Source organism: Castanea sativa, chromosome 12 (genome assembly GCF_040712315.1).
Source record: "Castanea sativa cultivar Marrone di Chiusa Pesio chromosome 12, ASM4071231v1".
NCBI classification, from domain to species: Eukaryota; Viridiplantae; Streptophyta; class Magnoliopsida; order Fagales; family Fagaceae; genus Castanea; species Castanea sativa.
The window spans coordinates 27,692,694-27,715,814 of NC_134024.1; the positions used below are offsets into that span (position 1 = coordinate 27,692,694).

General features: G+C 34.1%; 1 protein-coding gene across 2 annotated transcripts; it reads left to right on the forward strand.

Annotated features, from left to right (window-relative positions):
* Window positions 1–343: 343 nt before the first annotated feature.
* On the forward strand, window positions 344–12,023 carry LOC142618321 (ubinuclein-1-like). Of its 2 annotated transcripts, none has more exons than XM_075791234.1 (13): window positions 344–926; window positions 2,004–2,090; window positions 2,250–2,342; window positions 2,474–2,550; window positions 4,588–5,197; window positions 6,575–6,665; window positions 6,766–6,875; window positions 7,010–7,096; window positions 8,157–8,282; window positions 9,513–9,650; window positions 9,737–9,784; window positions 10,401–10,502; window positions 11,333–12,023. In XM_075791234.1, the coding sequence occupies exons 1-13, from the start codon at window positions 678–680 to the stop codon at window positions 11,804–11,806; spliced, it is 2,292 nt and encodes a 763-aa protein (XP_075647349.1). In that variant the 5' UTR covers window positions 344–677; the 3' UTR covers window positions 11,807–12,023. The 2 variants fall into 2 exon arrangements, with proteins under 2 accessions (XP_075647349.1, XP_075647350.1); XM_075791235.1 differs by having other exon boundaries at window positions 382–926; window positions 7,013–7,096.
* Window positions 12,024–23,121: the final 11,098 nt, after the last annotated feature.

Consider the following 23,121-nt stretch of genomic DNA (forward strand, 5'->3'; position numbering starts at 1 on the left):
TAACTAAAAAAAAAAAAATCAATTGGTATCTTGGCCCGCAGAAAAAAAAAATCAATCTCCTAATCCCTAATTCTTATTTTTAAAGCCACATCTCTTAATCTCTTATAGTTGAATAAGAAATCTAAAACACAATTTCTAATTATACCAAAAAAAATAATTAATATTTTAATTTAATGATAAAAAATAATTATTAAAAACTGAGCAGGAAAAAAAAAAATAGTCCCATAATCCCCTAATTCATAATTTTTTTAGCCACATCTCCACTAGTCAGATAATGGGCTTTGGACCCAGCCCACGAAAAGAAATAATTTCGTGCCATCGCCTTCCCAGTTCCCTCCCTCTCACTTTCTCGGGAAAGAAACAGCAAGAAAATTTGTAGTATTTTTTTTTGTTGTTGTTGAAATACTACTCAAATATTAAAGAAAGAAAAAACAAAGAAGCCCCAAAATTAATTAGTAACTAAAAACCTTGCCTGCAGTTAAATAAAAAAAAAAAAAAAATCCCTCGCAGTAAAATACAATATTGTATCCCGCGCAATCTCTCAAACCCAATTTTTCCTTTTCATTCTTAGTTTGTAGTATCTAGGGCTCAAAAACCCTTTTGTGCCCTATTACCTATTGCCTATTGCCATGTTCTCCAACCTTCGATCCCAATAATCTTCTACAATTCACTCGGCCATGGAGGAAGAGAAGAAGGCTTCTGCTTCTGTTGGTGGCGGCGATTCATCGGCGTCGAGGGCTTCGTCGTCGTTCGTGAAGGCCGGTGACCGGCAAATGTTCACGGTGGAGCTCCGACCCGGCGAGACCACCATAGTCTCCTGGAAGAAGCTCTTGAAAGACGCTAACAAGGTCAATGGATCCGCCTCCACCTCCGCTCCTGAACCTCCCGCCAACGCTCACCCTGCCCTCGAGTCCCGCCTCGCTCCGGTCAGTCTCTCTCTCCCTCTGTGAAAACATTGTGTGATACATAGCGTTGATTGTAAATTTTATCAATTTGATTGCTTTTTGTGTATGAGAATTGGGGGAGCTTTGTGTACTGGCTTACATCTTTTATGTAATTGTTTCGAAGAAATTTGTGGGCTTTTTTTTTTTTTGGAATTTAAATTGGGTTTGTGGTTGTTTGTGGATAGAGTGAGTTAGGGGATAAAATGAAAATGCTTGATTAGGAAAGGTGAGAGTTGACCATTGTGTTTTTCTTTTCATTCATTCGACTGAACTCAACTCGGGTTAACTCAACTAAACCTTAATCCGAACTTTGATTGGGTTGGTGTCGTGTCCTTCTTCGAGTAATGAATGCCAGTTAAATGGTTTCTATTGAGGAACTAGTATCGGCAATTTTATGGTATTGTTTGCACTGCTGTATATGGTTATTGGAAGAATTTACGCTTGTGTATTATTATGTCTCACAGAAAGTTCAATTCTTGATGATATTGTGTGGTCATGTGAGCTTTTGCATGTTTGGATTCTTGTTCTTAACCCTTACGTATTGCACGTGAATCGTGCTAACAGTATTCTCGGCTCTATGGTTTGTGAGAGGATTGGATATTTCTAGGATACTATTGTAGTTTTAACATATAGCTCAAATGGTGTATGCACTTGGAATGAATAATTCTATATGTATTTTTATATAATATCATAAAAGCTCTCTTATGATAATTAATTTTCATACGGCTAATTTGTATATGGTATGTTGTCATAGTTATGTTTTGCTTGGAAATACTTGGATTTATGTCAAGATGGCTGTATGCATATGTAGGACGATAAAGTCTTGTATCTAGGTCTTTGCACTATGTGTTAGTGTTAAGAGTGTGACCTTATCTCCATTTACATCAGTAGATAACATATAGGATCTTGGTTATGACAAGCATTTTTGTTCTAGTGATATATATTTTTTGTTAAATTTCAGTCATCTGCTTTTCTGCTCAATTTCCATGTGCCATTCGTTGCGCATGGAGTTGTGGTTTCTTTTTGCACTATTAATTCTTTCTTGCACTTCATCTTTAGGGACAACCGACTGAAAATGAAGTGACTGATGAACCTGGTCCGCATCGTTTTAGTGCCGTTATTGAGAAGATCGAACGTCTCTACATGGTATGTATTCCCCCCCCCCCCCCCAATTTTTTGGTTTTGTTTAGTGAGAATCTGTTGCAGAATCATTGATTCTGAGATACATTTCTTTTATTTAATATGCAAGAGAGTATGAGAATATTTGGAATGCATTATGCTAATATGACAATGAATAATTCTTAGGGTAAGGATAGTAGTGATGATGAAGATCTACGTGATCTTCCTGATGATGATCAGTATGATACGGAAGACTCTTTCATAGATGATGCTGAGCTGGTAAGTACTATTGTCATTTTCCATACCCACATTGAACTTTGTGGAGCTCTAAGTGGTAGTGTTCTTCTCATACTATGGGTGTCTTAAGGTGTATGCTGCTTTTGTAATGTTCCTCTTTACCTTTACTGCAGGATGAATATTTCGAAGTTGATAACTCAGCAATAAAACATGATGGTTTTTTTGTTAATAGGGGGAAGTTAGAACGCATGTGAGTTTTTTTTTGAACCTCTACTTGATTCTATTCCTGTCATTTGAATTGCATTTGTTAGCTGTATACTATTCTTTTTCCTGCCTCTTCATGTTAGTCTGGTCAAAGAGGTGACATTGCCAGAACCTAATTTTCTTTTTGATGGCCATTGGTATTTAGCCTTAAGTTTAAAATTTATTCCCTGAAAATTCTGGCTTTAGTCATATTTGAGTTCTGCCCTCTATTAATGGAATGAATCATTTATAAAAAAAATTGGAAATATTAATATATTACAAAACATTTGGATTTGACCACTCCTTTTCGATGGTTTCAAAATAGTGAAATGGTAGCAAGCAAGGAATTTCACAATTTTTGTTTTATTTTTTTATAAATTTTTTTAACAAGTTTATTTTTTTAATGTTAATTTTACATGCCTGCAGTTATTTGTAACGCATATAAAAGGTCGAGGTGTACTAGATTTGATGTAGTTTCGTGATTACTATTTCTAATATTTCAAGTTGACCTTTGGGGATTTACTCTTTCAAGTTGTTTTCATTGTCATAAAAATCATGTTTGTTATGATCATGACAAAACTGTTGTTAGTGGTTTGTTTTTTTCCATTGATTTGAAATATCTTAACACTTGAACATGAGAAAGTTTCTCTTCAGGTTCATTTCTTATCATGAGTTTACTTATGTGTTAGTATGTTAGTGGTAGAAGAGTGTTGCCTTGCCTAAGCCTTAGAATGTTACAGTTTTTAGCCATGAAGGCGCTCTCAGTTGGGGATGCTTTTCATAATGAACATAACTACCAATATGGAGAGAGTATTGGACCTAGTGGTTCGTTGAGACTTACAGGAAGTCTTTATTGGTCATCTCTATCTCCTTTTTCTTGAGTGTGTGTATATGTGCATGCTTTTGTGTATACACTTAGACTCATATGTTAATCTACAAATGTGTGTATCTGTATCTTATCTTTGGTTTTGTCTCTTCAGCAAGGCTTTGTCACTGATATCAAAACAAGGATATGGTTTAATTGTGCCCTTTTGTCTTCCTTACGCTTAGTTTGTTACCTGACTATAAATCTGCTTAGAAAAGGTTTTCCTTCACACAATACATATAAACACAGGAGTGGGGGTTTAGCTCTCAGGTACAGAAAGAGGTTGAGTGCAAGGATGAGGCAGACCAGATTCACCACTGAATTATTAGTTTTATTCTGATTTGTTGGTAGCTTTTTGTATGGTCAATTGTGGTCAACTGTCAATGTCTGTTTGAGCTGAACGCTGATATTTTTAAGATGCTCAAGATCCTAGCTGTGTGGTAGTAATGGTATAGAGATGGCTTGCTACTTGACCCCCCTCCAAATAAGTGACAATGGATGTCAATAAATCACCATTATGGGAACATATTAAAGGAATACATGCCAGGTGCAATAAATCAAAAGCCTTAACCATGGGGGTTCTGGAAAGTCGAAAGGCTTGATTTAATCTTTATGCACCCTGCACAACTCTACACTTGAAGCTTTCTCTAAAAACCACAACCAACACCTTGCCAAGAGCCTTGTAGTTCAGGTGGCACCTCTTGGCGTTTTCAACTGGGACATCCAAAGTTCAAATTCTCCCTCTCCTAATTATTGAATTATCAATAAATAAATAAAACAGCCAATGCCTTATTCATCAAACATTCTCCTATATCTCCTTCCAAACCCATCAAATGAGAGCCTGTGGAACTCCTTATCAGACATCAGTATTTCAACTTGCAGAAAACCTTTATGTCACCTACTATGTTATCATCATTCATCTTTTATGGTTCTTTTAATAGTAAGTGTTGGTGAACTCATTATTCTTAATTACTTTGATCTATCCCCTGGAGTTATTTGCTACTTACGTTAAGAATGTTATTATCTTAATGTTTTTTCTAGAACAATCTATGCCAAGATTCTAGTTGAAAATTTAGTGCATCAGATCTCTGAATAAGTTAAATTAAAGTATGTTTTGATCTGTTGAGTTTGGCATTTTTAAAAAAAAATCTTTTCGCTGATATTTCCCCCTTTTACTAGAAATGAACCTGCTGTATTACCTAATCAGCAACCAAAGAAAAGGCGCAGAAGAGATTTGGAAAAGGGTCATGTTGAACATGATGATCATCATGCACCATCTAAACACGTAAAGAAGGGCAAGACAGCAGCCACAAAGATAGCAGCAATGTTTATGAAGGACTCTACTAGTCCCTCACAAACTTTGGCTGTAACAAGTGAACAGTTTCAAGATGTGAAATTTCAGAATCAACTAAGTGCTCCTGGAATTCCTTCCAAAAAGAAATCTGTTGATACTAAAACAGCATTTGATCCATCCCCATCTTTAAAAGCATCTAATGGCGATGCTTCTGTATCCCTAGCAGAAGTCAGGGATATTGATAAGCAGAAGACTGGAGCAGTTCATTCTAAGAACCTTGGTGACAAATTGAAAGATGCAAGTGGACCCTTTGACACTTCACACCAAAAATACGTGGACAAAAGTGCTTATGCACAATTGAAATCTCTATCTGGAAAACCCTTGAACAATGTTGATCAGTTGGAATCATCAATTAGGCCAAAAGAAAAGAATGGCATTCGTGAACTGTCTGATAATAATTTCTCTGAGGACAAGTATGCAACCACGCAAACAACAGTAAGTTATTCATTTATTTATTTACTTACACTTATCAAAAAAAATTTACTTCATCAAAAAATTTAATTATTTACTTATCTATTCAAATTAAATAACCACTCTATTTCTTCATTCATGAGTTGATCATTTGTCTGCCGTGAATTACTTGATGTGGACACCTGGTGCCAAAGCCAAATTAGCCAATTCCTAAAAATTTACATATAAGGAAACATTTATACACCATGTATGTGTGTGTGTTAATATTAAACACATTAATATTTGATCCCGCTTGAGCTATATCCATTTCAAGATACAAGGTAGAGGAAGCAATAACTATCTAATTAGGGCAAATGAGTAAAAGCATATTTCAGTGTTTGCTTTTATAAAATTCTGGACTTGATGAAGGCTTTATGTTGACATAAGTGTAGTAGTGTTTGATAGTGAGGCCTTTGAGATTTATATATCTTTTTGAATGAGATGCAATAACTTTATCTTAATCCTGATGTGGACATGTACTTATCCCAAAAAAAAAAATCCTGATGTTTACATGTGCAAATTCTCACATTATCAATCTACTTGATATCTTTGCTGATTTGTGTTCTTTCTCAAAATCTGACATTTGTATTTTATTTTTTGGTACTATAATTCTGTTTTTAAGTCAGGTCAGTTAATTTAGTTTGGAAGCAATTTATTTTTAATTAAATCTGAAGCATTATGAAGACAGGTTTTCCAGACTAGTGCAGCCATTTGTCTAAAGAAAAAAATGATCTATGTTATTTATATCAACCTCTTTAATTTTCTGTGAGCTGTATTTATTTGTCAAAAAATTATTTCACTAGGTTTTGGAGAGATTTACCACGTCTGAAGAAATTTGACACAAAATGTATAATAATGCCTTAATTTTTGTAAAAGTTCAGAATTTGTGCCTGACAATGTAAAGACACTGCTAGATGCAGCTGTAAAAGTTACCCTTCTACCCCGTGTATTTCCTTTGTGCATTCTTAAAATTTTAGTTTGTTGCAGCCGTTGTTTTTTATTTAGTTGAGTTTGAGGAAAAATGGAAGATGCTACTAGCTGATGAGCTATAGCCTAACTAGCACTTCCTTCTCCAATAATAATGTGATGGAGGGTGAGGTTGTGGGTCCAAGACCCTTTGGATGTGTGTGTAGCTTATTAATAATAATAAAAGAAGCAGATGCTACTACCATGTTTTGGCTAAAGGGGACCTTTCTCACTAAGTGCCTCATCTCTCTCTCTCTCTCTCTCTCTCTCTCTCTCTCTCTCTTTTTATTTCTTGAGATAGCTGCATTATCTTCTTATTACAGAAGTGATGGTAATTGTTTTTCCTTGTATATCATGTCTGTTTTAGTTTTGATGTTGTTTCATAAATTCATGCAGAAGGTAACACACAGAAAGGATGGTTCTAATGTTAGGCCAAAAAGCTCACTCGAAAAGGCCATTAGGGAGTTAGAGAAGATGGTTGCTGAATGTAAGGCTATAAATTTCTTGTGACAATTCTATTTTTTATACATGGTAATTTGCAGAGTTTCTTGCAAATAATCAATTGCTTTTTGTGTAACATATTACAGCAAGGCCACCAGCTGTGGATAATCAAGAGGCAGATAATTCATCCCAGGGAGTCAAAAGGAGATTACCTAGAGAAATAAAGCTGAAGCTTGCTAAAGTTGCTAGATTAGCGGTATTAGAGAAGAGCTAACGTCACTTTGTGCTGTTTTGAAATTATATCATGACCTAAATGTATATGCATTTGTTTATATTACACAGCCTTTGAGGAAGTTCTATATAAGCCTTTTGTTTATTTTTTGGATGCAGCAGGCAAGCCAAGGGAGAATATCAAAGGAGTTACTTAACCGTCTAATGAGTATTCTTGGTCATCTAATTCAGCTCAGAACATTGAAGGTATCACCTTCTGTTTATTGTTACGTTATTATTATTGTTTGCCAGGTAAAAACTTGCACCCGAGGGGATACGAACCTCCACCGTCATTTACCACTCCATAATTATGGGGAGTGGAAGTGCCATTTGGCCCAAAGGCCATTGGCAGGGTCATCATCTTCTATGAAAACAATGTGACTTTCTGGTACTTGTTTCTCCATTTTCCAGTTGCTGCCTCAATTTTCCTTTAATTTACTTAGGGCAGGGGTGGATGAATATTGTGCTTATTAATGCCGTGGTCAGAGCTACAAGCTTTTGAATTTTGATATATAGTTGAGGCCTTCGATACCTTCTTGGCAGCTACTGGAATTTTGAATTTTACTTCGTGGAAATTTACTAGCTCTTTACGTTAGCATGATAAGAATGTGATAAACTTCATGGAATATTTATCAATGTGGTTAATAATAAAGTTTCTTTTTGTCTCTGTTGTTTCTGTGATGGATAAATAAAATTGGGTAATAGTTGTACATTCTTGTGAAAACTTAGTCAAGATATTGTTTTTAACTAGTGTTCTCTTTTACAATGTGACTTTCTGGTACTTGTTTCTCCATTTTCCAGTTGCTGCCTTAATTTTCCTTTAATTTACTTAGGGCAGGGGTGGATGAATATTGTACTTATTAATGCCGTGGTCAGAGCTACAAGCTTTTGAATTTTGATATATAGTTGAGGCCTTTGATACCTTCTTGGCAGCTACTGGAATTTTGAATTTTACTTCGTGGAAATTTACTAGCTCTTTACGTTAGCATGATAAGAATGTGATAAACTTCATGAAATTTTTATCAACGTGGTTAATAATAAAGTTTGTTTTTGTCACTGTTGTTTCTGTGATGGATAAATAAAATTGGGTAATAGCTGTACATTCTTGTGAAAACTTAGTCATCATATTGTTTTTAACTAGTGTTCTCTTTTTCATTTATTTCATTTTTGGTGTTAATTAATTTGAGGTTAATTAATTAATTTATATTAAACTTAATATACAACGATTAAATGATGGCAAGAACTTATCCATTGTATTTTGCTACAGAGAAACTTGAAAGTCATGATTAGTATGGGTCTTTCAGCAAAACAGGAGAAAGATGACAGGTTTCAACTGATAAAGAAGGAAGTAGTTGAGATGATTAAGACACAGCCACCCTCTTTGGAGTTGAAGGTATTTTTTTGTGTGTGTGTGTGTGTGTGTGGTAATGTTACTCTCTCTGTATCTCTCTCTCTCTCTCTCTCTCTCTCTCTCTCTCTCTGTGAATTTACCTATGAGTCTTGACCTGTGTTGTGTTTCAGTGCTATTTTTTTCATTCTCTTTTAGCTGGATAAAAGTGAAACTTAATAAATGATAGTGGACTGAGCTTCTTTGATGGGACACAACCAGATGGTTTGGTAAGATTTAGAAGAGACGGGAATCTGAATTCCAAAGCACGAATTTTAATATGGGACTACGATGATTCTACAAGCCCTACCTGGGATTTGTCTAGTTAGTGTGATTTCTGGTTGATAATTGCTTTGGGCTTTTCAGGTTGACTTCAAGTGGTTAACCGTCTTGAAAAAATCTATCTTCCTTTTTCTTTGTAGCCAATGAAATTTATTGTTTTTGAGTCTTAAGTTAAATCTTTAAGTGTTTTATTTGATTTAAAACTTGGGTATTTTTTTTTGATAGGTAAAAAAATAAAATAAAATAAAATAAATAAAAAAGAAAGTTTTTGGAATTTTTCTATGGCTGTTGTCTGAGTGCTTGAAGCATTCAAACCTTAGCTGTGAATCTAGTTCTTTTTCCCTCTTGTTCCCCTTCTTCCTTTTCTATTTTCTGATTAGAATCAGTCAAATAACCTAATACTTTCAACCTTCAGGCCCTTCACCAACCCCCCCCCCCCCATTTAGTTTCTTAGCCCTAACCCTAGTTCAAGATACAACCCTATCAGCGTATTTGTTCTACATCATTCTTATTTATTTTTAAATTTCACTTGATTCGCAATGCTTCTTCTATTACTACCATAGTCAGTCTTGTGATCCCCTTTTTCTTTTTGCTCTATGTAGGATCATTTCTTCCAGTAAATTAAAGCTATTTGTGTCTTTGACCTTCAGAATGTTATGTTCTGGCCTTAATCTTGTCTTAGAGGAGTGCCAAGCACTGTTTAACCGTGTGGCTGTGGTCAAACTCTTTGTTTCTCCTGACCAAGCCATCTTAAAATAGAAAAATACTTATGTTCATTTATCACTATTGAAATCAGATTTATTTTATTTTTCATAGAAAAGTGATTGTCTATTATAACAGCAATGCTTAATAGCTTTTTTTTCTTTTCTTGTGATACTTGGTACTGTGTCTCAGTCGCAATAGTTTCTAGTGAATTTACTGGAATTAATGTGAAATGCATGATATGTTTCCCAGGCATTTGGGCAGCAAGCAGGAGCATCGGATGATTTTCAAGAACTTTGTTCTGAAGAAAAAGGAGTCCTTAAAAAAAAATTTATTATGGATGTTGCTATGGAGGACAAGATTTGTGATCTTTATGACCTTTTTGTTGATGTATAGATTCTTGCTTTCTCTGAAAATTTTGTTTCTTCATGGTGGAGGATAATTTTCTTATTTTATCTTGTTCTCAATGGGTCTAGGGGCTGGATGAAGATGCGGGTCCACAAATTAGAAAGTTATATGCTGAGGTAATTCAAGTTTTATGAATTTGTTTAGGGTCCGTTTGGTTAGGCGTTATGGGAGCTAAAAGTGCTTTTAAAAAACCCAAAACTCTGTTTCGCAACAACAATTTCCTATAGTTTTTTTACAAACGCTCATTTTAAACACACCATTAGTTTCATTGTCAGCATTTCCAGAGCCATCATGCTGCTTCTGCCATTTTAGATATTAAAGATTTAAAGAAGCTGCATGAGATGGCCATAAAAGCATTGAAATCGGCTTCTCTAGTAGTTTCTCATGAGTTTGTTTAGGTTTTGTGTTTCAGTTTTGGTTGATTTTCTCAAAATATGTTTATTGCATGAGACGGGGCAAGTGCCTTCTATTTCTCTTCTCGTACATGTTGAGTCTGGTATTCTGAGGTTTATGTTGACTGACAATTTTTTTGACATGCTTTCTGATTATTCTCTCTGGGTTTATTTCTTTAAAGAGCCTTTCTATCACCAATTTTTTTTTAAGCTCTCTTGCTGGTTATGGTTTCTGTTCATTTAAACATGATATATTTATTATTATTATCATTATGATTGTCCAAACATTCCTCAGTAATTTCCTTGCTTTTCTGACGCAAAATTCCTGTCTGTGGTTCAGCTTGCGCAATTGTGGCCAAATGGTTTCATGGACAACCATGGGATAAAACGAGCAATTTGTAGGGCAAAGGATAGGAGGAGGGCATTGTACAACAAACATAAGGTATGTGTCAGGCATTTTGTCTTGGGTGTTGGTAAGGCTTCTTGTGCTTCTAAGCTTTTAATTCCTGTCTATACCATTCAATCTGTTGACTGGAAGATATTTCTTGTGTAGGCTGAATATATAGTTGTATACGTAAGGGTTATGTGGTGTTGAATTGAGTTTGTTCTTTTAAGTACATGGCATTATTAAAAACCTGGAAAATTGAACCTGTTCTATAATTTTAATCAATAAACAAGATATCCTACCCTTTGTGGTATGCTCATTGGCTTTGGACTGTGACCTCACAGTATATACTTTGACATATCTCTATACATGTATGCATGAAAATCATAGCGCTGTTTCTTCATGGTAAAAATGTGCCGTACCGATTCTGTATGAGATCTCTTATACCTACCCCCCAGTAGTTGTGGGACTGTTTTGAAGTTAATATAGTTTGGCTTAATGTAACTTGAGTATGAAGTCATCATAAGTTTGTATGATTTGAAATATTGAAAAAACAAGTGAGATTTTTTTCTTAGTTACCCCTGCCCTCCTCTTCATTCTCTTAGGAGAGTAGAGTAGAGTAGAGTTAGTTGAAAATAGGCTAATTTTAGGCCAACTCTGCCCTACTCTCCCTGACTTCCTCCTCAATCTGAACGGACCATTAGTGGCAATGTTGGCTACAATATCTATACTTTTTAAGGAGACTTTAACTGGTGAGTGGTGAAAACATTTGTCATAAACTGATGGTAATAATATGGTGCTCGTTACTTTGAAGGTGTTTTTCAAGTTGATTCATATCTGTTTTTATTTTTATTTTTATTTTTTATATATATTTAATGTTTGTGTAGGAACAGGAGAAAATCAAGAGGAAGAAGATGTTGGCACCTAAAATAGAGGAGACTGTTCGAGTTGAGACTAATTCAATAGCACAGCCGCAGCCTATGCGTGAGCGCTTATCTACTGAAACTGGCAGTCATGGGTTAACATCAGCAAACAGGCCTCTCTCTAGTACAATTGCAGCAGTCAGGGCTCACAGTCCCTCTACAAATGGTCCTCTTAACCTGGACAAGATAAAACAAGAAAAGTTGAAGGGGACATCAAACAGTTCGATGGATGATGCAAGGGTGTCTGATGGTGGAGTGACAAAGAAGAAGGTAAAGAGGAAGCCGGAAATCGAGTTGCACGAAACTAATTTCCGTCCAGATAAGTTACCTTCCCAACAGGGAGAAGAAAAACACAAGCCCCTCAAGCAGGCTGCGGCTCTTCCCCAAAAATCAAACATTCAGTCAACTGCGCTTCCAAGTGTTGAACAGTCCAGCTGACATGATATAGCTCAATTAGGAAGTTTACCCCGATAAATCTTTTGCATAACACAAGTATTTGTATTTCAATCTTCTTTTCTTTTTGGTGGGCTTCATTCATTCTGACCAACTGATTGTTACCATTTTTGTAATTATATGTTCTTTAATGGTGCCTCGTGGATTAAAGATTTATCTTCAATAGAGATTACAGCAGCAAGCTATGCTTTTCTTGTGCAAAGGTGTTCTTTATTGTTTTTTTACTCTCTTTTTTTCAAATCTTGGTTGTATGGATTATTCCACATGCGACCTAGTGCTCTAATAGAAACCAAATGTTTGAACTCAAAATGAGTACAAGAGGAGATGGATGAAATATGCACTTGGTGGGAAAATAAGAATAATTGGAAATGCATGTTACAAATAAAAGTTACAAATCAAGCAACAAAGGAAGCCATATAGTAAAAAAAACAAAGTAAAAATGCCCTGTTGGCTACTTGTCTTGTGAGGAGGAACATTTCATCTGTCCACGGGGAAAATTGTCAAGAAATACATCATGGAAATCTATCAGCCTGAGAGGTAGTAGGGTGACCCTGTGAGGCTGGGGCAGAGCAGTGCATTTCACAAGCTTGTTTATTAGGTTGCTGGGAAATTTCCTCTAATTGCTACACTGAATTTAATACACCAGCCTTCCCTAAACTCTAAAATTGGGTCTTGGTTCATGATTTTCTCTCATTCTTTGTCAACCCTCATTAAGTAAAAACAAAACTTGAGAATAACATGGTAAAAATACATTTCTAAAGCATTGCCTATAAAATAGAACTACTCTTTTATTGTTTTTGAAATTGAGTATTAAAAGTTTTTTATTTTAAGAAGACCGTAACTCCACGTTTACACTTTTCTCTTTCTTTTTCTTTTTTAAATTTTTAATTTTTTTCTAAACAATTATCTATTTCATTTAAAAATAAATAAATAAACCCACAGTAAAAGTGAAAGCGATGGGATCTAACCATTTTTTTGGGCAGCTACCTCAAATTTTATGATTATTTTACATTAAGAGTTTCAAGACTTTTGAATTTTTTTTGTTCATATCTTTTTGTTTTTTTTGGGGGGGGGGGTTGCTTCTTTCTATTTTACAATATTGATGCAATAAAAATTCATCTTCAAAGTATTTTTTTTCAGTTGTTATAGTACATTTTTTCAATTTACTTATTTGTGCGTTCAATTTGTATATATGTGATTATCTTACATGTTGAAAATGATTAATATTTAGAAAGCAAAAAAAAAAAAAAAAAATAGAAGAGTCTCTGAGTATGTGCCTGAGCGCACGCTCAGTAGCACTAAGTCTGTTGAGGCTTAATTCTTTGGTGTCTCTCTCTCTCTCTCTATATATATATATAATAGTGCAATTAGAAATCAATGAAATTTAGTCTACCTTTCCTATTTTAGAATTACTCTCAAATCTCTCTGACACTTTCTCACATTTTCCCTCTCTTGCTTGCCTTAATTTTAGTTTGCGTTTCTTCAAATTGTCCCTGTTTTCACAATTTAGCACTATGAGAGAAATTTATTATTAAAGTTTCATTTTTTTTTTTACAACAATTAAACTAACATAGACACTGGGCGTCTCTTTAGTGTAACACAATATCCATTTCTATCTAAGCAATGAAATTTCATGTGGCACATTTGCTAACTTAGAAGTATACATATTAGGGATGGCAATGGGGAAGGGCGGGACCGAAGGATGGAGTTTTTGTCCCTGCCCCGCATGGTTTTGTCTTGTCTTGTCCCATCCCCGCCCCGCCCTGCATGACGGGGAAAACTTTTTCATCTCATCCCCGCCTCGTAGGGCCCCTCGAAGCCCCGTTTCATCCCGTAAAACTCTACTTTTTGTTAATTTACCCCACAATTATTACAATCTCTTTAATGAAACATATTTCATTGATAAAAATATATTTGAAATTACAACTAAATTTATCCCATAAAATCAAATCAATTTTTAGAAAAAATTGAATAATATATCCAAGTGTTTAACAAGACATTCACAAAAAAAAAAACTCATAGTGTAACGCATAACAAAATAAAGACAGAGAACCATATTAGGTAGAATAAAATAAATTAATATTGATATGTTTGTTTAAATAGTAGGGTTTTAGGGTATGAAAAATTTACAATTATAATCCTTAACAACGTAGGCTGAGCAGGGACGGGGAGGGGTGGGGTGGGTCTAACAAGTCTAAACTCATCCCCGCCCCGTGGTGCGGGGCTAAAATCTTGCCTCATCCCCGCTTTACCATCTTCGTAGAGCGGGAAAAACTCACGTAGGACGAAGTAGGGAGGGATGGGTTAAGCGGGGCGGGCGTGGCGGGGCAGGGCAAAATTGTCATCCCTAAATTACATATAAACAAGGTTCTCTTTAATTAAGTCCATATTTACGTCAATTTTTTTAATAAAAAAAATCATATTTACTTTGGCAGAAGACTACAAAATATTATATTTGGCTTACCTCCCATACTTTTTAAAAATGAACTTTTATTTTTTTAACGAGAGATTATCACATCACCCATTAACTAAATAAAATGTGGGGATTAAAACCCACCACCATTTATTATTGTATATTTAAAACAAAATGACATGTTCAGTTAAAAACGTACTAGAGATAAGCCACACCCCAAAACATCAGCTTGAGTGATAGCTAGTTTGGCCCTCATTAATTATTCACGTGCACCTTAATATTGCTTTCACATTGGCCAAAAATGCTTTGACAGTGCTTGTGGAATTTAGAGCATCCACATTAGTATGTGCAAAAAATTTTCTATTTTGCACATTTAAAACCTACTTTTTCTATTTTACACACCTATTTTTACAAAAAATTCACATCAGTTTGTTTATTATACACATTTATTCAAATAAAATATTCATTTCTTTTAACATTGTCATCTCTCTCACAGACCCAACACAGCCTACACACAGTCATCTCTCATAGACCTAACACAACCCAAACAACCACACAGCCACCATCGGAACAATTGGAACCCACACAAGATCGACACCATCAACCAGTCGGAACCCACTGTGCAACAAGATTGACACCAGCAACCACTTGGAACCCACACAACCCAAAGAACAAGCCAACAGAAATAGCCCACCACAATAGAAAAATAATCAGCAACCAACAGATCGGCGATGGGGAAAAAACCAGAAAAAAAAAACCCGACAACCAACAGATCGGTGGCGTGGGTCAGTGAGAGAGTTGATTTGATAAAATGAGAGACTCTGATGAAATGAGAGAGAGTTGATCGGTGAGAGTGAGGTGAGAAAGGAAATGAGAAAAAGAGACTGAGGTGAGTCAGAGGTAGAGAGAGGAGAGAAAAAAAAGAATAAAAAATTATTTACACGGTGAACAGTAACCATGCATATATGCACGATTACTGTTCATTTGCAAGGCCATGGTATATATTTGCACTTTTTTACAAAGACTGATGTGCGGGTTGCTCTTACATGTTACAAGTGTAATCACTTCTCAGATTAGAAAGGCGCTTAATGCGTGCACATGTTTTGTTAGATAATTTTTTTAGAAAAAAGGGAGAAAGCAAATAATAAGGGGCAGTTAATATACTCATATGGATAAATAAATTGGTGAGTTCCATTGTTGTAATTAAACCAATGCCAATTCCAAATTTTGAAACATGTGTTACATAGGTCTGTGATACAACCATACAATTTAAAAAAAGAAAGAAAGAAGTGATACAATCAGACAATGTTGTACACAAATCACAATGTACTGCAGTACAGGTGAGCACAAGGCTTGGGCTACTCACGAACTAAACAGTGTGTGAAAGTAAAACATATATAGGTCCCTCAATCTTGAGTAATGGGTAATGACTAGCAGTAGCACTGAGTTGCTTATCCTTTTTGTGGTATTTTTTGCTGGCTTCATAGTTGTTACACTTATTAATTTTTAAGGCAAATTATAATTTAATTATTTACAGTTTGACTGAAATTTAAGATGTCTACTTGTAGTTTGAAATTTGACATTTTACTTACCTTAAAGCTCAGTTAAATTTCTATAACCCAACTTTGATAAAAATAGAGTTAAATATGTAGTTTGTTATGCTTTTATGTCTCTTTCATGCACCAAAAAAAAATAAAATATATATATATATATATATATAAAAGTATAATATCATATATAATATAAAACTATCCATCGGAGCACTTGCATTATGAAATTTCAAATCACAAGTAGACAACTTAAATTTTAATCAAATCTCAGGTGAGTAAAATGTCAAATTTTAAGTAAGTTGTAATTTGCTCTAATTTTATGTCATTATTAGCTAAGTTGATCAAATCTGCTTCATGAGAAGGTATATGGTATATACTTCTCTTTCTCTCACAATTAGTGGTCCTACTCTTCAATGAGTGGAATCCACTAGCTATAAGAGGAAAAAAACATATATATGATGCTGGGTATTTTTCCCAATGCATGACTATGTGTCCTCTTCTACAAGGAGTTAAAATGTACTACTTTCGAACAAAGCTGCAATTGAAAGCAAACAAATGTGGCCGAGTCCATAAGTTTAGCCAATTATTCATGATAGTTTGTTTTTGCCTCTAACAACCAAAGAATACTTGTCATAAAAAAAAAAAAAAAAAACCAAAGAATACTTATGAGTTATAGACTGCTATGAAGAAGAATTCCCTAAAAAAACCGTGAGACCGTAAAGAAATTGTCTCTTAGATGACCATACTTTTTCTTTTTCTTTTTTACTTAATGTTTTTTTTTTTTTGATGATATACTTAATGGTTTTTTTTATATTTTATTTTATTTTTTATAAAGAAAGTAGGAAGAATACATAATAAATTGTGATTAATGATGTATATAGTCAAATACAAAAAGTATGACAAAATTTATATTTTTGGCAATGTACAAAATAGCACATTATTTAAAATTTTATATAACATTAAATTGGATACTCATTTAGATTTAACTTTTAATTTGCATAGTGAAATATATCCATTTTAAATGAGAAATATCTTAAAACTGTAAAACATTTTGATTTGACATGAAAAATGCTAGAAACTCAATTTCCCCATTTTCTTTTCATCACAACTGAAATTAAAAATTATAATTAGAACAACATTAGTTTTGTCCATATAAATATACATGGGTAATTACCAATTTGTTTTTAGCACCAAATATTATATGTATGTAATTATAAAAAAAAGATCATAATTGTTAGGATTAGTACCCTTAAATCCTATTGTATGATGCTATGTATGATATTATGTATGACATTATGTGTGACATGATGTATGACTTAATATTGTATTTGATAAAGTTATTTTATTATTATCTAAAATAGTGGTTACGTGAATATGGGACATCATCATATAGTCCATGAGATGCATTGTATGTGATTTATGTGAAAAGTCACAGAAGATGTAAATCACAAGTTCTTTGTAAAATCAGAATTAATAGTTCGTAGTCGGTGATGAAATTGGGCATTTCATCTGCGAAGACTATAACGTGTCAACTAAGATGATTTGTCTTGATCATGGAAGTGGAAGCTTCTAGTTGATATGTTGATATATTTTAAGAGTTAAAACATATTGAACAGGACCGCTGTGAGATTTATTATTCTTCTAAAGACTGTCAAATGAATAATAAATTTCACGACTTCTATTTGCATGAACTCTTAATCCTAAGAGAATAATGGACCTGATCATGAAGTGTAGGTTGCTTTGATATATCAGGAGTGAGATCTGAAATAACGGTCAAAACCTCAGTATGTTGGGCAGCCACATTTAGTGTTGATGGAACATATATTCTCAAGATGGAATTCATAATCTCTTGATGGAGATATAAAATATTCTCTTGAGATAAGTTTAATGTTTTCAGTTATTCAGAGAGTTAGGCCTAACCACTTTAGTAAGAAATTACTAAAGTATATATTTATGAAATTGGATTTCATAAATATATAATGAATAACTTTAAAGAATTAAACCGGGTACTCAAGGATAAGATGTAGTAATTTACAAAGTGGCAGTCTACGTTTATGACTTTGTGTTACTACGAATATTTTATGAAGGGGTTACGTGTATAATAAAGTCTTGGGATATAATTTATTAATAAGGCCTAGAGTTCAATTATATTTATATAGTGGTATTAAATATAATTAATGGTAACTTTGGACTTGTCAAGAATTGACGGAAAAGCCCAAGGCCCATTGGAGCTAGTGTCTTATTGGTCCCTTTTGGTCCCACTCCAAGCCACACACTAAAGCCCAATTGGAAAGGCCCAATAGGCCAGCCCAATTAGATAATCAGTTAGTTATAAAGGGAGAAACATACAGAATTTTGATTAGAGGAGTTAAGAAAAGAAAAAGAAACGGTGTGTGAGAGAGTGTGAGACACACTTTCATTCTCCCTTTGAAAAACTGATTGAGAGACCACACATCTTGGGCGTAAAGTGGAATTGGAGTGAAGATTAAAAGTGTTCCCAAGTGCTTCTAATCTTTGTTTTGAATTTCTCTACACCAAGGTACGCTATCTTGTTCTTAAATTCTGAAATTTATGTAGTGCACGTTATCAATCATGAATGAAATAGACCCTAGTTCGTCGCTTCCGCTGTGGGTTTTGCATGAGATGCAAAACCAGAATTTTTCCTTCAATAATAGAGGTAGAAGAAAACAAAGAAGCCAAAAGAAGAGAAGTGCAGGCAACATATGTATCATCTGTCCATCAACTCAAAAGCAAATCCATCTATCCAATCAATGCATGTTTGATGGTATCTATATTCTTTAGTGCTTTCAAAAGTTCTCCTAATCTTCTTCTTGTTTTTTTGACATTTTAAAACAAACTTCTTCAACAAGGAGAAAAAGAAAGAAATGAGAAAAAGTCCTTGACATTCTCTTTTTGCCCAGTTGTTAGTAGGGGAGCAGGTAGTGAATAGTGATACTATTCTTCTCAATTTATCTCTCTTACCAATGTGACAGAGTTATGCCTTCCCTTCCCTTGTATACCCTTTGAGACAGACAGCACCGAAGAGTTCTCAAGAGCGACAGCACAATGCATGGAGAGATACATATATTAAAAAAAAAAAAAGTCTGTCTCAATTGCTCTGCCAGACGCTCACACATACAGCTTTCAGTTTCAGATTCACCAACCCCCATAAAAAAAAATGCACACTTTAACTTTTACCATGCTCTCTCTCACTCACTGCATGATATTAATAAGACCCCCACTAAAACTATATTCCTCCTGCGCTTTGGTTGCTTTTCTTGCATTTGTGCATTTGGTTCAAAGGGAGTGGTGAAAGGGAAAGAAAAAAATGTGTGTGATTGAGTTTTGCTTTGATCCAAATGTGGTGGTTCTGCGCGGGAAGAGGAAATTGAGAAGCTTGTTTTGGAGGGTTAGAGCTGAAGTTAGGAGACAAGTGAAGAGCCACCGGGCCAAGGAGCAGAAGAGGTTCAGCTTCAACTATGACCCCTTAAGTTATGCTCTCAACTTTGATAATGGCAATTTCGGGTTTTTCTGTTAATCATTCCTGTCTACTAGAAATTAGTACTACTAGATGAATGAACTAGCAGTAGCAAAATGAAAATTAAGAAGAAGAAAAAGGGGTTTTGCTCTTTTTTTTTTCTTTTTCTTTTTTTCATTTTGGTTCCCCTTCTGTTGAGATCTTAGACAATGTATGCAACTAGAGCTCAACTTTGAAGTGGGAAGAAATTCATAGGTTTTTCTTTCTTCAAACTAACATGGTATCGAAATCTGTTATTCTCTCCTTTGTACAAGGTGAGCTTCTAATATTCCTTAAAACTTTAGAGTTAATACTCTCAAGTCTCAATCTTTTCAAGTCTAAAGCAGAAAATTAACCATATGAAGAGTAAAGCTTGTAACTTGTTGGTTGAATTTGCACTTACAAAAAGAAGCAACATTTGTGATCGTTTTGCTCTTGTATGATGCTCCATGATTTGTAGTTTTTCTTCCATATATTGTGATCTTTCCATCATTGTTCAATACGCATTTCATGGAAGATGTTATTTTCTCTGCTAATTATAGTCAAGGAAGACAAGGTTGAGAACTCGGCCCATAATTTTGTGGTGCTATTATTTTCATAATTGCTGGAATTTTATTGTTTCCCCATTTTCTGTTTGATTTTGTTGTCTTTCACTCTCTCTGTTGCTTAGGGCAGTAAATGAACCAAGCCGATTATGAATAACTCAGGTTCGGCGTGGTAAAAAGCTTGTTTATATTTATTTATTTATAAATAAGTTAAGCTTGAACCTTAGTTTTAGGCTCCTTTAATAAATAAGTCGAGCCCAAGCAATACAAAACAATCCAATTATATGTTCACTTAAAGTTTATATGTGTTAGCTAAATATACTCATTACAAGTATCTTAATAATGACATAACCAACATAAGATCACTATCCATTACCTTAATTTTTTCTTTCCCTCTAAACTGACAAAGAACCACTTTTTTAGAAGAGAGATGCTACGTTTACAACATTTTTACAATATTTTTCTAACAAATCATATATGGTTAATTGTTATTGGTTCAAATTTGAAAATAACATGAAGATTACTTTTTTGCCCCAATAATAACAACTAGTAACAACCTTCCACTTAGGAATTGTTGTAAAAATATTATAAAAACGTTGTGGACATATCACTTCTCTTTTTAGACTATACTTACATTTAAAAATTAATTAATTAATTAAGTGGGTCACATATGATCCTTTTGAATCAATCAATTAAAGTAAAATTATGAAAAATGTTAATATTTTCTCATTTATAATAATTACAAACAAATATTTTTCTAGTTTTTCACCATCTAACGTGAATGTTGAACAATTGCTATAATTGTAGACAAGAAATAGTGAATGAATGAATTTAATTATGTAAGATTTTAATTTGAATAATAGCTAATTATAAGTAGAACTAGATGCATGATAAAATTTAAGTATTTGATAATGTAATTTTTTTAAAATCTTGAGCTCAAAGTTTGATCTGAGCTTGAATTTAAGCTTGATATTAAGTTTGTGCTTGGCTTCACTAATTAATTAAGCCAAGCTTAAGTTTTTCGGTTTTCTCACGAGTTCAAGCTCAAACATTATTTTTAAACTTGTCACGAGTTCGAGTCAAGTTTAAGTTTTTGACTTTTCCTGACAAACCAAACTTGTACATGCACTACTCAATAAAACTCAGTTCGTTTATAGCCCAAAATGCTGCTTCTTTCTCTTCAAGAATGGCAATGTGGTGTTGGTCTGCTCCAAATTGACTAACCTTTATATATGCTCGTGGGAATAATTTCAAGCAATCTCATAATAAAACAATATGGAAAAATTCATTATAATAAATTAGTTTGCAACTTTCTTCTCAAGATTATTTTCAATGCTTAGACATTTATACATCATGATTTTTTTTTTAATTTTTATTTTAAGAATTCCACCGTAACTTTTACAGTTCTCTCACCATACTAATTGCATTTTTAATTTTTAAAAATTATGCATTTTTAGTAGTTTCATAGTCTCGTGGGGTAGGCCAGACGCCCCAACATTCTGCCAAAAAATAAAAAATATTTGACCATATATTCGCAATTAATTATTTTTTGTTTTTTTTACCCAAATACTTGAACAGTGTTTAGCTTCCCTTCCGACCGCACGTGGCCGAAAGAACACCTTGAAGCTGAAACCTCTGTCCACACCATGTTCAAGACTCTGCCACTAGATTTTCTGCCAGATCCTATAATCGAACTATTTTAAGATACTGTTCGGCCAGCCTCTCCCGCCCGACTCTTTATTGAGCCCAGCCCAGAGACCCTTTTTCTTTTTGTTGACATTTTTCTATAAAATACGTAACCTTGAAAATGCAACCAAAGAATTCATTTTCTTTTGTTTGGCCGAATATATAAAGGCCAAAATAGTTTTTCAATGTTTTTGGATTGAACAAAATCTCATAACTCATATTTAATTCCCATAACTTATTTCTCTAACTTTATTTGTTCACTCACTTTAAAAATTTTATATCTTGGATTTATATCTTTTTTCTATAACTCAAACTTTTGCATAAAGTGGTGGGATCCATTTATTGTGCTAGGTCGGAATTATAATGATACACTCACGTGCTCATTCTCTCTCCTCCTCCTCTTTCATTTCAATTTTCATGCCGCTTACCAGTTGAAACATACTCATTTTCTTTGCTTTCTTGATCTCTCTCTTCTCTGACTCAAATACTCTTTTTCGGTGAGAGAGCACGAATCTCCAATTAGAATCATCGTAGCTGACATTGATTCAAACCAAGAAATAATAATTTTCTCAGTCGCCCCTCTCTATCTCTGTCTCTCTTGCTTTATACCTAATCTGTTTTTGAGGCAACCTACAAACTTCTTTGATGCATTGATGAAATTCTTTCAAGATTTTGGGTTTGTACGGTGTATTTGCCATTTTCAATTTGGAATTTATGAAATCAAAGGGTTTGGTTTTGTTTGGATTTTATGTGATTATGTTGTTTGGGTGAGAGGAGGAATGAAGAGGGGTAGAGGAAAATGAAAGAGTAAAGAGAAGAAGGTGGGTGTGTGATGGGTGTAAGAGTGAAAAAGAGGAATGCTGCTTGAAAAGAAAAAAGAAAATAAAACGAAGAGTTACACTAGTCTGAAAGTGCCCAATAGTCTCACACAAAGTGACTTGACTATACACGGTTGCGAGCCCCCATCAAGGCAGAGTATTTACAAGAGTGCCATTGAAACTCATAACTAAAAACTCAAAAATATCTTAATTGTGTTTTTGGTTTGCATGACTTAAACTCAAAATTTTGAGTTTTGAGTTATGAAAACTCAACAAAATAATTAAACAAGTTGAGTTTCGATGGGCCTCACATTTTTTGAGTTTTGGGTGATGAAAAACTCAAAGCACCCTCTAAAGTTTCTAAAATAAGCACTAGTTCTAAAGAAAAATTCACAAGCCGGTTGTGCAGATCTTATTCATTACTATTTTTTAGGCATTCAATATTTGATTTTTGGGTGGATTCCAGTTAGCTCTGCTAGTAAAATCTTTGATAGTTGAATAAGATATTTGAGATTCAATTCTCACTTATACCAAAAATTGATTGATATCTTAGTAGGTTATCATTAAAAGTGGATATTATAGGTTGAAACTCTCTAATTTTTTTTTTTTTTTTTTTTTGGGGATAATTAGAAACTTTATAGGTTTACATAAAGCCTCATCTCAAAAAAAAAAAAACAAAAAGAAAAAAGGTATTGGGCCAAGGTGGGGTTAGATCCATCAGCTTGTATGTTTGTCCGCCACATATCTGTGATCTTTCTCTTTCTACCTTTT